We start from the raw sequence: 18,176 nt of genomic DNA on the forward strand, positions 1-18,176 counted from the left end.
GTCCACTCTACAGGCAGCTTCACATTGAAGACTCAAAGGCAGAAACTGGAACTTGCTCTCATGGCCCACGCAGCGTCTCTGAAAGGCCCAGAACCACGAGACTCAGCTCAAAACGCTGCCCTTATTGAAATTCAATGAAATTTCAAAGCCAATATTGCAAGATGACCTTACAACACTGCACATTTGCCAAAATGTGAAAAGCAGTAGCAATAACACTGGTACTATTGACAAAGAAAAATACCCAAAGTGCTTTGGAAAGGTGCAAAACAAAAAGCCTAAAGGAGGAAATTTTCAGAGACATGGCCAATTAACTTGGTCACAGACTCGGATTTTATGGAGAGACTTCAGGAAAACAAATGGAGGCATTTACGGAGGGAAGGTAGGTTGAAGGAACAAATGGAGAGAGGAGATAAGCAAAAGGCTGGAATCAGCAGAAGTATGGTGAAGACTGAGGTGGTGATGCCAAAGTTGTGATGGAGAGGAGATGGGGTCAGAAGTGCAGCTCAGGGTCAAACAGAATGCTAAGATTACAAACTGTCTGATTCTGCCGGAGACAGGCAGCAAGGCAGAGAGATGGAGTTAGTGGTAAGGGCATGGCAATGGAAACAACGGCTTCAGCTGTCCTGACATCTGTCAAAAAGCTTGTTCTACACTGAACATTGGACAGCATGGAGGGAGTGCAGGCATTGTGAAAGACAATGGTAGTGCTAGATGGCATCAGCACTCTACAGCTGCGTTCAAGGCAGATTTTGGCAAACAGGGTAGCACGGTGCCACAGCGGTTAGCACTGCTGCCTCACAGTGCCAAGGGCCTGGGTTTGATTCGGCCTTGGGTGAAGTTCGCACGTTCTCCGTGTCTGCGTGGGTTTCCTCCCGGTGCTCCTACTGTTCCAAGATGTGCAGCTTAGGTGGATTAGACATGCTAAGTTGCCCCTTAGTGTCCAAAGATATACAAGTTAGGTGGATTAGCCAAGGGAAATTCCCCAGTTGCAGGGAGAGCGTAAGGGGTTTGTTGGGCCTGAGTAAGATGTTTTTTCAGAGTATCAGTGCAGACTCAATGGGCGGATGGCCTCTTTCTGCACTGTAGAGATTCTTTGTGGGTGAAGTTACGAAGATAAAGTAGCTGACAAACACAATAATAAATTATGAATAATTAATAATCTTGGAAATAGGTATTTCCAGTGGAACAATCTAACACACAATATTTAAAATAAAAATATTTACAATAATTGGCAAAAAATAATCAAGGGGGTAGTGATGAGAATGGTTTTTTTTTACACGAAATGGTTGCATTGCAAGGATAAGTGGTGGAAGCAATACAATAGCAACCTTCAAAAGGGAATGGGATATATACATAAAAAAGAAACTCTTACAGGGCTACGGGAAAGAGCATGAACTAATTGGATAGCTTTTTCAGTGGGGACAGGGTGTGGTGTTCCATTTGAATCTAATGCAGAAATCTGCACAGGGAGAATCAGTTTGTTAATTGTATTAATTGAGGTTAAGTACATCCGGGTGAAGGACACGGATTTGGATGGTTACTTGAGCACATATAAAGAGACACTTACTGATGCAGGGTGTGAATCAAATTAGGAGGTGTATACCTGTAATGTTGCACTCTGAATACATTTATTCCAAGTAGTTTCTTCCTTCGCCAACCAGCTATCAGGATGAAAACACTCCTATTTTTGAAGAACTTATGATTATATTGATTTTTTTTGTGATAATAGTTTGTATCAGCTGCTGTGGTCAAACATGCAATAATTGCTTTTCCTGCCCATTAAATTCCAAAATCATATTGCCAGCAACTTTGTGCACCTGTGCAACACACACAGACACGCACAAATATATATTACATAAAAATACATCCATCATGGAGATCCTCATGATGACTGCTGTCCTGTCGTGACCCCTCCTGTTTCTAAATAACCCAACAGCCATTAAATTGCCCTCAATCGAGCTGGATAGGCTGTACCTCTCTGGACTGGGTGGCACAAATCATTGTCTCCCGTGAATCAGTCCTTGTCAAATAAATGTGCTCATGCAAAATATAACACAGAGGAGCAGAAACAATGTTTCATGAACAAACACTTCAGCAGTAATAAGTTACCCTCTATTAAACAGATATAAAACTTGTTCAAGTGTTTTTCATTTTTAAAAAAAGCATTAGGCATAAGTCATGCAATCCTAGAAAGAGTTCAAGCAGGCACACCATGCGGTATAATCTGCATGCATGCTACTCTGCATGTGCTTCCTACATCAGTCTGAATTAGATTCCTTGGTCACTGAGTGATATGCTCTGCTGACCGTATTCACAGGTCAAGAAACACTGATAAAGGGTCCACTCCCAATATTGTATAGGATATAAATCAATTCCACCTTCTAAAGCATTAAAGGCAATTATCTGCATTAAATTGATATGTAATTGCGATAAAACAAGCCGTTTGTGGATCCACGGCCCTCGCTGAAGGAAGTCCTGAAATATTTTGCACCTGTATTTACCATTTTGCAGCATCCTTGTTTCCAGGAGGGTTACGCAGTTCAATGTAAACCCATGTTTACCGATGCATATTAGGACTTGTCACAAACACAATCTAAAATGGCTGTTGAGGGTTAACTGTGGTTGGCACAAAACCCTCAGTAAAACTCTAGACAGTTTAAGGTTAGAAAAAGAACATTTTAACTGAAGCAAACACCTGAACATTGAACCCTGTGACGGCAGCGAGGTCACGAATCCTACCGAGCGGAAAGCCTGCAGAATGACACCAGACTCCTTGAGGAAGTCTAAACAACGTTCCGCTATTTTCTGAGATAGCACCAGTACAACTACACTTCTGGCATGGAAGTGTTCTTGCCGAGGTCCTTAATTCCCTGGAGAATTCGCTTCATGTGGCCCACTTTCGTTATCCCCAGATCCTGGAGGAAGCAGAGAGAAGTAAAGCACAGTTTTGCATCACAGCTTTATTGAAATAAACTCTTCCACCAGAAAGCCAAGAAGTACATTGATGCCATGCAACAACGAGGAAACAGGTATCTGTGTCAGTCAGATCAAAATGTCAGAATTATAGACAACAGCAAGGGGCTTTGAGCTGAGGAACAGCATCGACATGACCTGCTATTCTTCAACTCTATCTCAGCCATGTTCATCTTTGACATTCAAATGGACTGGTCTCCTTCTAAGACTTTTAAATCCTAGATGGTTCAGAATTTTTCTGGAGATTACAAAACCTTGTCCCCGGAGCCCTTAGTTTCCTGGGTTGGCAGTACTTCCTGCATGTTTAGTCCCAACTATTCTTTGGCCTGTTAGAAGTTAGAATCTTGAGAGGGTACGAAAAAAGAAATATCTATAGCACCACAGTCACAACATCAGGCTAGTCCAAAGTGCTTTTGAACCATCAAAGAACACTTTGTCACTACTGTTGCAATTTAGGAAATGATGTGGAGATGCCGGCGTTGGACTGGGGTAAACACAGTAAGAGTTTTAACAACACCAGGTTAAAGTCCAACAGGTTTATTTGGTAGCAAATACCATTAGCTTTCGGAGCGCTGCCCCTTCGTCAGATGGAGTGGATATCTGCAGATATCCGCTCCATCTGACGAAGGAGCAGCGCTCCGAAAGCTAATGGCATTTGCTACCAATAAACCTGTTGGACTTTAACCTGGTGTTGTTAAAACTCTTACTGCGATTTAGGAAATGCAGTAATCACTTTGCATACAGCTAAATCCTATAAACAGCAATGTGATCATGACAAGATAATTTGTTTTTGTGATGTTAATTAAAAGGATAAATATTGTTCAGGACATGTTCTTTGTACTGGTGTGTCAGCCTAGTAATATGTACTAAATTGTCAGCGGTGGGACTAGAATGCATTACCTTTGGGCGGCACAGTGGCTACCACTGCTGCCTCACAGCGCCAGGGACCCGAGTTCAACTCCAACCTCAGGTGACTATGTGGAGTTTGCACATTACTCCCTGTGTGTGTGGGTTTCCTCTGGGTGCTCCGGTTTCCTCTCTGTCAAAAATGTACAGGTTAGGTTGATTGGCCATGTTAAATTAACCCTTAGTGTCAAGGGGATTAGCAGGGTAAATTTGTGGGGTTACAGGGATAGGGCCTGGGTGGAATTGTTGTCGGTGCAGGCTCGATGGGCCAAATGGCCTTCTTCTGCACTGTAGGGATTCTATGATTCTGACTTAGAAGTGAGAATCTGTAACTCAGCAACAATTAACACCATCATCCAGTCACTTCACAAGCTAAATACCAGGGTTTTAGCCGAGTCCACACTAGCAGCAGGCAGCCTTGATGAAAGGAGTGTGGGCTGGAGAATTGACACTCATTTGTTGAACCTACCCTGTGCCCCCTTTCAAGTGAAGTTCCTAGTTAGAGTGCAAGATTGGTCCGTTTGTCTGAAAACCACTGGATGGGATCTCCCAAATTAAAAGGCAGTGATGGTAAACGAATGTTGAAGATTCAAGCTGATATCTCAAGACCATTGGTGGCCTTCCTTGCCCAGATGTGTTAGCAGATTCTTGGGATCCTTTGAGAGGCAATGCATATATCTAAAAGCTCAAATTGGTGCAGTATTTTGAACCCAAACATCTAGAGAATGTTTTGAAAAATTCCCAGACCCTGTTTATCATGTAGCTTCTGAGCAAGTTCAACGCAGGCAACCCAAGCAGGAATTCCGTTCAGTTGTGTGGGAGCTGTGAGTGGGTAGAGGTGCCATCTTTCAGATTAAACCAAAGCGGAGATGTTTGTTGAGATGGGTATCAAAGATTCAATTATATTATTTTGAAAAAAGAGGAGTTCCCTAGTGGCTTGGTCAGCCAAAAAGAGATTAACGTAGCACAGTGGTTAGCACTGCTGCTTCACAGCTCCAGGGACCTGGGTTCGATTCCCGGCTTGGGTCACTGTCTGTGTGGAGTTTGCACATTCTCCTCGTGTCTGCGTGGGTTTCCTCCGGGTGCTCCGGTTTCCTCCCACAGTCCAAAGATGTGTGGGTTAGGTCAATTGGCCATGCTAAAATTGCCCCTTGGTGTCCTGAGATGTGTAGGTTAGAGGGATTAGTGGGTAAATATGTAGGGATATGGGGGTAGAGCCTGGGTGGGATTGTGGTCGGTGCAGACTTGATGGGCCGAATGGCCTCTTTCTGCACTGTAGGGTTTCTATGATTTCTATGAACTGGTCATTTATCTGATTGTGATTTATAGGCTTTTTGTGCACAAATGGAATTGCAATTCCCGCATTACATATTTTACTCCAATTGTTGTTATAAAAATCTTTATGATGGACACATGAGTATATTGGTTTAAATCTTGCTAGTGGAGCATCTTATGGTGTGTTCCATTAACTTTTTCATCTCACCTTTCAGCTCAAAACCCTTTTGTTCTGTTACATGCTGTGCGTGTGAGCTGTTAAGGGCACCATGAGGGAAATGGGGCACCTGGGATTTCAGTGAATAACAGGGCCAACATTGGATCTCCATAACCAGGGAGATTTAAGGATTAAGAAATAAACAGGGGAATAGCTGAGGAGGAGGGTGAAATAGAATGAAATTAGGGGCAGAAAGAGAAGTAAAGGGGGGGGGAAACAAAGATTGTATTAAAGGAGAGAGAAAAAGAGGTAGACAGGAAAAGTAAGAAAAAAATTATGGTCATGCCCTGCCGTTACTGCAAGTGAGGATAGAGAATTTGGTGCTCAGCCAAACCTCTGTTCACTGTCGTGGGACCAGAAAATCCTGCTGGCGTGAATGGCCAGAAAATTCCATCCCATGAATTTGACATTTTTAAAATATCCAAATGTAATTCAGTTCCTGAAGAAATGAGAATCCAATTGCTCATTTTCTGGGCAGGAAAAATTTATGAGCAGTTATCGCAATGTTAAAAAGCCACATATGTTGTTAATTACAAGACTTACCTTTCTGTGGCAAGCTTAATGGGCAACTAATGTGTGAATGCAGGAACATTATGAAAATCACAGGGAGGTTTCGGGAGGAATCAGATGTCATTTTCGCAAAGCTAATGATGAAGCAGCATAAATTGGTCAGTAATGTGTCGCAGTTTAATTCATGGGCACTTCCTTGCCACAAGTTGCTGGACAATTTGTGCATAAACAACAGTGCACATTGTTCACTCACGGCAAATTCCAGTTCCATGTCTTTTTTTAAAATCACTGGCAATTTTTTCTGCAATTACAATAGAAAACCCAATATCCACAACCAGGTATGTCTCCAATGCAAAGATCTCCAATGCACAGATCTGCAATGCAGTCACAGTCAATTAACTTTTGGCCGCTCTCCAAAGTTTCCCATCCTGCCTGCGATGATGCCCGCCGTTGGTGGGACCGGAAAATGCTGCCCCACATTATTTCAAATTGATGGTTTGGCATGAGGTTATACCTCTTCCCTGGATGAAAAAGCCAGCCTCATTTACAGGGTGTGTTACAGAGTATTAATCCCAGCCTGGAGTCTGTGTGAAACAGAGCCAACGTAGAAGTCCATGTGAGGAAAGTTTTGAGAATCAGGGAGTGTCTGAACAACTGATATACCTACCGAATATAGAACAGGGACTCTACTCAAATAATGATTTTCATTGATATAAACTAATCTGCGAGAGGGTAGTCAGAAATGCAACTATTTATGAAAATGCCAATTGGGCTTTTGGCTGAGTTTCATCCTCATCCTTTTCCTTGAAGGAGCATTCCTACACTTCCTTCATTTCCTATTCCAAGAAGTATGGGACTTATTGGGTCTCGACTTCTTTGGGATGACTTGTCCAGTAAGAAGAGCCAATATTATCCCATAGTACCAATGGAGGTTTTGGCTGGCAAACTGGTTTCAGGAAGATGAACATCAGCAGGGACTGTTTTGCCTGTTCCCATGTTGTCACCTCTGTGTAATTCTGCATAACCTTGCCAGTCCAGTCAGAATTCAGTAGCTCAAATGCAAAAAGTAATCAATCATTGAATATATTCTGTGGGGATTGAGGTGAAAGGCTAAAGTCAAAGCCCTCCAAGTTATACCTTTACCATATACTCTTACAATACCAAGTCCTCACATCAGTGACCCAAGACCAGAATTAAATGACAAACTTCAACAGACTGCTGCGGAGTTTACCTGGTAATTACAAATACAATTGATATCTCCACCAATAACTGTAAGAAGATGAACCTAGGAATATAGGAACAGGAATAGACATTCATCCCAATGAAAGGTGTACCATCATTGACAAAGCCGTTCCTGTACTGTTGGAGACTAGATAACATCCATTTTGCCCTGCAGAGAAAGTCAAGGACCTTGTTCCATTTGATTGGAGTTGGGGGGCTTCTGAATGTTCAGGAAGGTAACACAGAGATCCACGATGCTCTTGAGAATACACCTGGAGTTTATAAGGTGCACCAGAAAACACCTTCCCTTGGGTGCCTGGCAAGATGCCACAGGGCTCTGTCTGTTTGTAGGACCCTTCAGGAGATGAAGGGAGGGGAGAAGATGAGTGCAGACAATGATTGTTGAGGGGCCAATGGTTATGTAACACAAAATAGAGGCAGTTCCTCTGCCTTTGTACTAAACAAATCAGCACCAGCTAATATAAACTTTCTATAGAATAGAATCTATAGAGTTGCAGAAGGAGACCATCGAGTCTGCACCAACTCTCCGAAAGCGCGTCTTACCCTGCATCATGCCCCCAACCCAATCCTGTGCATTTACCACGGTTAATCCGGCTAACCTACACATCCCTGCACACGAAGGGGCAATTTAGCATGGCCAATCCACCAAACCTGCACATTTTGGGACTTTACATTTGCTGAGGTGCTAAAAGTGTGCATCCTGTAGCACAATAAATTTCCTGTCATCTCAAACCAATGACAACCACACTCTATTCTGTTATCTGAACTGCTGAGCAGTGTGTTTCGGATTCACAGAGAACATTCCTCACATGTCACCTTGATTACTGTCAGATAGGAAAGGTCATATAATTGATCTGTTTGACCACGGACCAACATTTTGAATGTATTAGATAGTTGGTGTTGAAAGGAAATAGTTTTTGTTCATCTTGGGCAGCATCTTCCAAGCTCATGGCCACCTAGACGAACAAGGGAAGCAGATAACTGGGACCACCACCTGGAGGTGCCCCTCCAATCCACTCACCATCCTGGCTTGGAAATATATTTCTGTTCCTTCAATGTCGCTGGATCAAAATCCTGGAACTCCCTCCCTATCAGCACAGTGGGTATACCAACATTACATGGACTGCAGTGGTTCAAGAAGGCAGCCAGTTCACTGTCACCTTCTGAAGGGCAACTGGGGATGGGCAATAAATGCTGGCCTATCCGGTGACATCCACATTTCGTGAAGGAATGTTAAAAAATGCAAGTGTCGGATCTCAGCAGAGTTTACCTTAACCAGGGTCCACAGTTTCTGACAAAATAAGAATGCTATAGCTATCCACAATCTAAAGTTCTGTAGCAGTAACTGGACAGTTATTGGGATGCACTGTTCTGCCTTCCACTACTTTTTCATTTCCCTGTAATCTGGCTTTCACCCATGCTCAGCACCAAGGCTGAACTAATCAAAGTTAAAAATTACATTATTTCTGTTTGCGGGCTTGGCTTCCTGGCTTTACTCAACTTTTTCAATCCCTTTGCTATTTTCACACCATCAGCCACTTCACCCTCCTGCAAAGTCTCTGGACGTGGTCGTACAAAAAAAAATTCTAAGTGCTGAACAAGCGAGAAAATGTGAGATAATGGCACCGTTTTCTTTGGCGGACCACGAGTTGCAATCCTATGGCACTTAGTGCAAATAAAGAGCCCGGATGATCCTCACCAATGAGGGGGTGGGGGGGGGGGAAGCAGATCCTAAGCTCGCTGGTGAAGCCAGCTGAAGAGTAGACTAGGAGATCTACTACTAACCCAACCCCCCCGAACACCCGCTCCCGCCACTGCCAATCGCTCCTTGTGCCAGTCTGCAGAGTTACACCCCCGACCAACTACCCCCCCACCCCCGTCTGCAAAGCTCCCCCACCGATCACCACCCCTACAGAGTTCCCTCCCCTGCCGATCACCCCCCCCATCTGCAGAGATCCCCCACCCCGATCACCACCTCTGCAGAGCTCCCTCCACCGCCAATCACCCCCATCTGCAGAGACCTCCCCCCTCTACCCCGATCGCCATCCCTGCAGAACTCCCTCCACCGCTGATCATCACCTCCATCTGCAGAGTTCCCTCCCTGCAGCGTTCCCCCCCGCGACCGATCACTCCCCCATCTGCAGAGTTCTCCCTGTTGATCACCCCCCCCGCCCCCGTCTGCAGAGATCTCCCTACCGATCACTGCTTCGGAGCTCCCCTCCGTCATTGCCGCACCCACACTCAGGCCCCATCCCCTTGGCACTGCCCCAACACAGATATGGTGCCTGATGGACAGTGCCAGGGTGCCCAGTGGACAGTGCCAGGCTGGCAATGCCCCATGGGCACTGTTCAACTATGCCCCAACCACCCGTGGTGGCTTCAATGGCCTTTGATTTCAGATGAGGTCATCACGTCTGGTCTCTGCTGTTGGAGACCAGCTGTGATTCTTGCTGGTATGAAGCTCGACCAGCAAGGTGGTTAAGGTAAATGAGCCCAGACGATAGTATCCATGATTCACTAATTTAAATCAGCTTCGTGCCTAGATTTCACTTGCAAAACAGGGCAGGCAAGGTTGTGAGAGGTGAGAAAAAAGGCACAAATCGATTTTTCGCCTCACCAATCTTACCATCTTGCTTTGCTGAACAACGGGCATGACGAGGTCATAAGATCGTGCCCTCTGCCTGTTACCCACTGGATAACAGTTCTCTTTTCACTTGAGGCAGGCATCATGCTGTGGCCAGTGTGACCTCTCCTCTACTTGGATAGACTGCTCTGGTGGATGCACAGATTCACCTTTGATCCCCTTGTCTTTACAATCTATTTGCTTTCTTTCAGGGGTCTTCTCTGGCAAAATGTGATCAGTATTCACAAGGGTGTTGATGTAATCTCTGTGCTTTATTTGGTTACTTCCTCCAGGTTACTGCCAAAATCTCAAAATGTCTATCAGATATCTAAACCAGAATCACAAAATTGTTACAGCACAGAAGGAGGCCATTTAGTTCATTGTGTCTGCACTGGCTCTCTGAGCATTATGACATAGTGCCATTCCCCTATACCTCTGCACATTGTTTCTATTCAAATAATCATCTAATGCCCTCTTCAATGCCTCAATTGAACCTGCCTCCACCACACTTCTCGGCAGTGCATTCGAGACCCGAACAACTCGTGTGAAAAGCATTGTCTCTCACATTACATTTGTTTCTTTTACAAATCACCTTAAATTAATGCCCTTTCATTCTTGATCCTTTTACGAGCAAGAACAGTTTCTCTTCATCTACTCTGCCTTGCCCCCTCATGATTTTGAACATCTCTGTCAAATCTCCTCTCAGCTTTCTTCTCTCCAAGGGGAACAGTCCCAACCTCTCCAAACTATTGCCATAACCGAAGTTTCTCATTCCTGGAACCAATCTTGCAAATCTTCTCTGCACTCTCTCCAATGTGTTCACATCCTTCCTATAGTGTGGCGCCCAGAACTGTACACAATATTCCAGCTGAGGTCTAATTAGTGTCTTGTATAAGTTCAGCATAACTTTCTTGCTCTTATACGCAATGCCCCTATTAATAAATCCATAGAGTATAATGAAATAGAGATTACCCAAGGTAAATCTCAGCGAGATTGTGACTAGGCTCTTCAACCTCTGGAAGAAACCAAGCTCTTCAACACCTGGAAAAGACCACCTGCTGCAACACCTCTGGCCTCAATCACATCAACCTCCTTAATTGCCACCTCAAACTTAGGAAGAACCTTGTCACTTTGCTCAGCCTTCTCTCCTTAATTCACTTCCTTAACAACGGCTTTCTTCCACCTCTGCACTATTGCTCACTTTCACATGTACCAATCTCCTGTTTGTTTGTTTGTCAAATTCCAACACCACCTCTTCATGACCTCAAAGCTTGACTTTGCTAATTCCCATCATCACATTACTGACCCCATGCCACCCCACCCACCCACACCTTTGCTGGCTTTGCCACAGCTCATGTCCCCATGCTTGCATCACCCTCACCCCCTTCAAATGCCCCGTGCATGAACAACTGTAAGATGCTCGCTGCTAGTTTTCAAATCCCTCCACAGCTTCTCCTTCTTCTTTAGATTAAGGGGTATTCTAATTGAGGTCAATAAGATGATTAAACGAGTGATTGGGGAGAAAAGAGAGAAACCTTTTCCTGTGTTGGGAGTCGAGGACAAAGGGACATCATCAGAAAAAACCATTAGGGCTGAGAACAGGATGTATTTCTTCTTAGAGGAAATCTGGACTCTCTCCTGGGGTCAATTGAAAATCTCAAAATTGAGATTAATAGGTTTTTGTTAGCAATGATCAAAGAACCAAAGAGGGTGAATGAAATTGGTATTTAAATCAACCATGATCTAATCGAATTTCTGGAACAGCTTGCAGGATGAATAGCCTCCTCCTGCTCCTATATAAATCATCCGTTCATGACATCCTGCTGTTTGATCCTGACACACCTACTTCTCATTGACTGGACTACTCCTTTCACTTCCTCCAGCCTGCATCTAGTGGCTGCCAGACACTCCTGCCATCGTGAATGTTTCTTTTTCCAGTTCTTCCCTCTGCTTTGCCATCCTAATGCCTCTTTAAGACTCCTCTTTGGCTTTTCATTCTTCCTCCGAGCCTCTCAAATTCCTCCCTCTTCTCTGTGGTGATGGTATTATTATACTTTGAGACATTTTCCCATGTACAAGGGGGATTTACTGTCATTGTGATAAGTTTGAGCCTGTACCCAACATTTTCTTAAATGTCCTGCTTTCTGCAGTGAAATTCTACCCATGCTTAGCCTGTTCAGCATAGCCAGATATCACAATTGCATCGCGCTGTTGGAAAGGTGTGATCTCAATGGAAACAATGGAGACAAAAGACACAGTGTGTTTGGAGGTAATTGGCTCCTGCAAAGAAAGCTGGGACTCATACAGGGAGGAACAATTCTAGGAATAAACAGCAAAGGGTATGGTTGGTGCTGTGAGGTGGTGAATTTCCATTTCACCCTTGGAATCTGGAGATTTATACTCTGTTGGTTGTAAGGAGCCGATATTCAAGCCATTTAGGTGGTGCCAGCCAAGTTTCTATCAGACATCACAGTGTTACCTATTTATTTCAAACTTTTAATGTGGTGAATAAGGAGAAACAGAGCAGAAACTAAAGGGAGGTGACAAAGTACATAACTAAAGGCTTTTGAGGTTCAGAAAAGTGGGAACAAAGTGGAGATGTTTAAAAAAGACTTTCAGAGCATGGAATCAAACTCTTTGGTCCTTAAAAACTCTGATCATAACTCCACAAGGCTATCGCCTCTCCCTTGCCTACTGTTCACTCATGTTCAACTGCATGACGAGCTGCTCCGTGCCCTGTTCAATCCTGAGTTTAGCTTCAAGCCCCAACTCTTGCCCATCATTACAGTCAATTATTTCTGGTTTTTTCCAATCCTCTTTAAAAAGGCAAATGGTAGTACTATAGACTAGGTAACATTTGTCTGATATGGAAGAGTTTGGGTAACTGTGGAAGCTACTCAGCTGTAAGCAGTGGGCAAATACCAAGAATCCTTGAAATTTAAACTCAAAAATTTAAAACACTTAAAATGCATTTGTTACACACAGACAGCCGACACAGATTGGTTAAAAGCAAATCATGTTTGAAGAATTTAAGAGTTCTTTCTGGAGATAAACTTACTGGAATAACTATGGTGATTAATTTTCAGCAGGCATTTGGTAAACAAGTAGGATGGCCAGAAAGCTTCAGACAAATGACAGAATTGGGAATTTAGCAGTATAGATAGAAAGTTAGCTGATGGACAGGAAACCAAACAGGGCAATTTTTTCCTTGGACAGTATGAAAGTCCAGGGTCAGATGGTACTCAATGACACCACACTGATTTTGTAAGTTTTGATTTTAACGTCCCCCTAGAGAAGCATGATGTACAGTCACTGGTGGGGGTCTTTCTGTAAATATATCCAAGCTCTGTTGACGTTATTAGGGCCCCAGCGCTTTTTTGATCACACTGGAGAAACTGTTGTTTTTTCACCAAGTCAACCTCATGGGAAGAAGAATTGGGACCAAAGGAAATCCAGAGGTAAATCATTTATACTTTTACCCACTGCCTTCGCTGGGGGCCCCAGCAGGAACAGGAGCAGCTCCTACTGAGCAAGTTTAAGCCTCCACAGCCCTGGGATTCTCTCACCTCTAAGTCACAAGGCCCTCCTGAACCTGCAACTTAGCTTTGTACTGGGGACCATTCCTTCAGTCTCATTTGGCCACACTGAGTACTGTGTAGAGCTCTGGTTTTAACATTACAAAAAGGATATAACAGTTATGGCAAGAATCTGAAAATATTTACAAGGAAGGCTCTAGAATTGAGAGGCTGTAACTAACAGGAAACCATGATGCGGAGATGCCGGCGTTGGACTGGGGTAAACGCAGTAAGAAGTCTCACAACACCAGGTTAAAGTCCAACAGATTTATTTGGTAGCACAAGCCACTAGCTTTCGAAGCACTGCTCCTTCATCAGATAACCAAGTCTTAATTAAGACTTGATTATCTGTAAAGACTTGCATTCCAACCATTATTTTGTAAATTGAGTTTGTGTCTTCATATGCCACATGAACAGACTGGGAATAGAGGGATACAAATGAATGGTCTAGTTGGGCACATGAGCGGCGCAGGCTTGGAGGGCCGAAGGGCCTGTTCCTGTGCTGTATTGTTCTTTGCCGTTTGTGAACAGAACTCCCACTTACCTGATGAAGGGGCAGCGCTCCGAAAGTTAGTGGCTTGTGCTACCAAATAAACTTGTTGGACTTTAACCTGGTATTGTGAGACTTCTTACTATCGGGAAAGACTGACAGGCTGGGGCTCTTTTCTCTCGGAAAGGATTAAACATGGATCATTAAAATGACAAAGAGATGTAAATGTAGGGAAGATGTTTTTAGACAAGTGCAACAACTGGTGATCATAAATTTAAATCGTCACTAATAAATCCAGAAAGGAATTCAAGGGAAACCTATTTATTCAGAGAATGGTGGGAATACAGAACTTGTTTCATGTGGAATATTGAAATGAATAGTTGACCTATCAAAGAGGAGGTTGAATAACCCTGTGAAGGAGAGAGGAATATAAGGATATGTTAATAGGATGAGATGAAGTGGGGTGGGAAGAGGTTTGTGTGGAGAAATAAATGGCAACATAAACCTAAATGGTTTGTATCTGTGTTGTAAATTCAAAGCAATTTTAAGTTACTGGACTTATGAGGGTTGTCAGATAATTCAAGTTAAAGGGTGGTGACGGTAAATCTTTGACCAACGGCAGGAGTAGTGGGCAATAGCATGAGAGGCAATAATAGTTACACTATCTATTCTCACTGTGGGAAATTGAATCCTGATAGCTCAGACCTGGAACTGCACCAACGGCTCCTGACCATTCATCCAGACACAGCAAGCACCGTGGAGACAGTCAGGAATGGGAAACTATAAGACACAAGGAGAGTAAAAGGTGGGAAAAGTACAGACAACATATAAAACAGAAAGCAGAAATAGATGCACAAATGGAGACATCTTCTCTGAAATCCAGTACTGCCCAATAGCACCACGTGGTATTTTGTACATCTCCTCATACATATAATGGAGGAGAAAGAAAAACATTTTCAGATATAATATACAAAATGCCTTGTGGAGAGACCATTTTCAACTGCTAAACATGCACACATCCAACAACAATGATGTTTTGACAGATATTAATTAAGCTTCATCACACAATCACATATAGCAAGCCAAGCCAAAGCACAGCGGAAAACAGGATGGGGGAGGGGGTTGTGGGTTAGGGCACAAATGCAAGGAAAAAAAGGTCTTTAAAGGAAGTACCTTAAGATCACGCCTTTCCAGGTGCAATAGCTCAGAGCCTCGGATGTCATGACGGATGAAGCGTTCTTTGTATTCTCCCAAGCTGAGCAGCTCCAGCCAAGAAGCAACTTCATCTGTGCCCCATTTTTGAACTACCAAAGTCAAGAGCAAAAGCCCCTTAATTCCTTCATGCTTCATAAGCAAAGGGTAAGCAAGAGTGGGGAAGAGCAGAGGAGCTAGGCAGTGCTGGCAAAGAGGGTGAGGACAATAACAGTTACATTCATCTAGCCCATTACCAGGTAGTTTTTCCATGCAGACAATTGTTATTGTATTAACCCTTTGAGCACTGGACATCCTTGCGCCTCTCAAGGCCTGAAAACGTTTGCTATAACTGACAAGGTCACACCTGTAAAGCTGTGATGTGAAGCTTATTCTCAGTTGCTCCTCTTGTGCAATGTAGAAGCCAGTTCAATGGGGCACTCGCCATCTTTTAATAGATATTTAGTTAAGCAGGCCTCACTAGATGGTCGCAGAGCTAGCCCTGGAATGAAGTTAGAACCCAGATCCCTGAACTCTGTTCCTGTGTAACGAGGGTTCCCTGCAGGAGTCTTTTCTTGTAAATTTACTCCATAACAAAGTTGCAGCATGTTAAAAGATTATTGAGGATCTGAAATTGCACCGATAGTGAAAAACTATGGATTAGTAAGTGCAGTGACATGTGTGCAGCTGACTCAAACTTGCTGTGAACGTGAAAGGATGCCTAGGAAAACTGAATTTAAAATAAAATCCAATCACAGGAAGTGTTAAATGGGCTGTGAGATGCTTGAAAGTGAAATTCAAAGTTTAAAAACTGAATTAACCCAAAGGTCCTGCAGCCTAACAGACTCGGGCAAATGTCACAAGAGATTGAAACAGAGGAATCATTCATTGACATGACACTGGAGAAGTTGAAAAAATATAAAAAGGAGGCCAGCATCACTGTTAGAATGAGAAGCTACTATCAGAGAGGAATGGCTGATTGAGGAGCATCAGATTTTGGCCCTTTTGTGCAAAACAAATCCTGTTTGCAGGTACAACAGGTGATCAAGAAGGCAAATGGGATGTTGGCCTATATCGCGAGGGGGATAGAATATAAAAGCAGGGATGTCTTGATGCACCTGTACAGGGCATTGGTGAGGCTGCAGCTGGAATACTGGGTGCAGTATTGGTCCCCTTATATGAGGAAGGATATATTGGCATTGGAGGGAGTGCAGAGAAGGTTCACCAGGTTGATACCGGAGATGAGGGGTTTGGATTATGAGGAGAGGCTGAGGAGATTGGGTTTGTACTCGTTGGAGTTTAGAAGGATGAGGGGGGATCTTATGGAGACTTATAAGATAATGCGGGGGCTGGATAGGGTGGAGGCGGAGAGATTCTTTCCACTTAGTAAGGAAGTTAAAACTAGAGGACACAGCCTCAAAATAAAGGGGGGTCGGTTTAAGACAGAGTTGAGGAGGAACTTCTTCTCCCAGAGGGTGGTGAATCTCTGGAATTCTCTGCCTACTGAGGTGGTGGAGGCTACCTCGCTGAATATGTTTAAAGCGCGGATGGATGGATTCCTGATCGGTAAGGGAATTAAGGGTTATGGGGATCAGGCGGGTAAGTGGTACTGATCCACGTCAGATCAGCCATGATCTTATTGAATGGCGGGGCAGGCTCGAGGGGCTAGATGGCCTACTCCTGCTCCTATTTCTTATGTTCTTATGTTGCTGAGCAGAGAAACCAAAAAGGAACATGATTTGAAAGTTGCAAAAGCACTTTTCTAACTTTGCATGCAGGGAAAGGATGGAAGGTCTGAACCCAGCTCAATGTTACTGCCCAACTATCGAGCGACTTTTCACTACATTCATCATTTGGATTAAGAAATAATGGGTGGGATTTTCCACGCAACCTGCCTTGACTGTCCTGAATCCAATTCAGACTACATAATAAAGTCTTCACAAAGGTTGATGGCTATACATAGTTCTGAGCAAAGGCATTTGTAGTGAGGTTTTGCACAGGAAATTATTACAAAAATAGGAGTGCACAAAATTGGAGGTAACCTTGGGAAATTGGTCATTATGCTTGGGAGGTAGAAGGCTTAGAGTAGCGATACAGGGTTCAATCTCTGATTGGTAGGTCCAGACAATGGTGTCCCCCAGGGACCTATACTGGGGTTTCAACTTTTACTACATTCATCATTTGGATTAATAAATAATGGGCGGGATTTTCCATGCAACCTGCTGCATCTTTCAAGGCAGCCCGCCATTGTCAACAGGGTTTCCCGTTGAGTGCATCCCTTGTCGCTGGGAAACCCATGGTGGGGGTGAGCTGTAGGTGGGACCGGAAGATCTTGCTGGTGTGGACAGCAGAAAAATTCTGGCCAGAGATTGTATCTCCAAGTTTGCAGGTGACATAAGGTAAGGAGACGCAGTAAGTTATGTAGTCGGAGCAGGAAGATAGAAAGGGACAAAGAAAGGGCAATTGTAAGGGTAAGAAGACAGAGCTGGCTAAAGTGAGCCAGGTAAATAGATTATCGCTAAGATAGTAGAGAAGCAGTAGCAGGTATTTAAGGAGCTAATTCATAACTCTCAACAAAGATCAGATTCCATTGGGAAAGAAAGGCTCTACGAGAAGGATGCACCATCTGTGACTAACTAAGGAAGTTAAAGGTGTGATCAAATTGAAAGAAAAAACATACAGTGCTACGAAGATTAGTGGTAGGCCAAGAGGTTGGGAAGGTTTCAGAAACTGGCAAAAGATGACGGAAAAAATAATGTGGGAGAAATTGGAATATGAGAGAAAACTAACAAGAAATATAAAACAGGAAGTAAAAGATAGGAAAAGGGAAAAGGGTACCTAAAGTGAGCATCGGTCCCTTAGAAGGGGAGACTAGGGAAATGGCAAGTACATTATTTTTGTCTTCATAGTAGATGACACAAAAAGCATCCAGGAATAGTGGAAAATTGGGTGCAAAATGGAACTTAAACTAAATGGTATCACTAGAGAGAAAGTAATGAGAATACTAATAGAACTTAAGGCTGACAAGTTCCCTGGACCTGATGGCCTGCATCCTAGGGTCTTAAAAGAAGTGGCTGCAGAAAGAGTGGATGCATTAGCTGTTATCTTCAAAATGTAATCTACGAATTTGGACTGAAAACTTGCAAATGTAACGCCACCATTCAAGACAGGGAG

The 18,176-nt window shown here is 43.6% G+C and overlaps 1 protein-coding gene across 2 annotated transcripts in view; it reads right to left on the reverse strand.

The window, feature by feature from the left end:
• Positions 1–2,700: 2,700 nt before the first annotated feature.
• dgkh (diacylglycerol kinase, eta) overlaps positions 2,701–18,176 on the reverse strand; it is a 545,677-nt gene continuing 530,201 nt past the window's right edge. Inside the window, exons 29-30 of one of the 2 annotated variants that reach the window (XM_078232299.1) lie at positions 14,985–15,115; positions 2,701–2,915 (exon numbers count right to left, since the gene is read on the reverse strand). In XM_078232299.1, the coding sequence (XP_078088425.1) occupies positions 2,826–2,915; positions 14,985–15,115 (221 nt within the window). In that variant the 3' untranslated portion in view covers positions 2,701–2,825. The remainder of the gene's footprint in view (positions 2,916–14,984; positions 15,116–18,176) is intronic. The other variant, XM_078232298.1, reaches the window with a different exon arrangement.

This window comes from Mustelus asterias, chromosome 17 (assembly GCF_964213995.1).
Source record: "Mustelus asterias chromosome 17, sMusAst1.hap1.1, whole genome shotgun sequence".
Classification (NCBI taxonomy): Eukaryota; Metazoa; Chordata; class Chondrichthyes; order Carcharhiniformes; family Triakidae; genus Mustelus; species Mustelus asterias.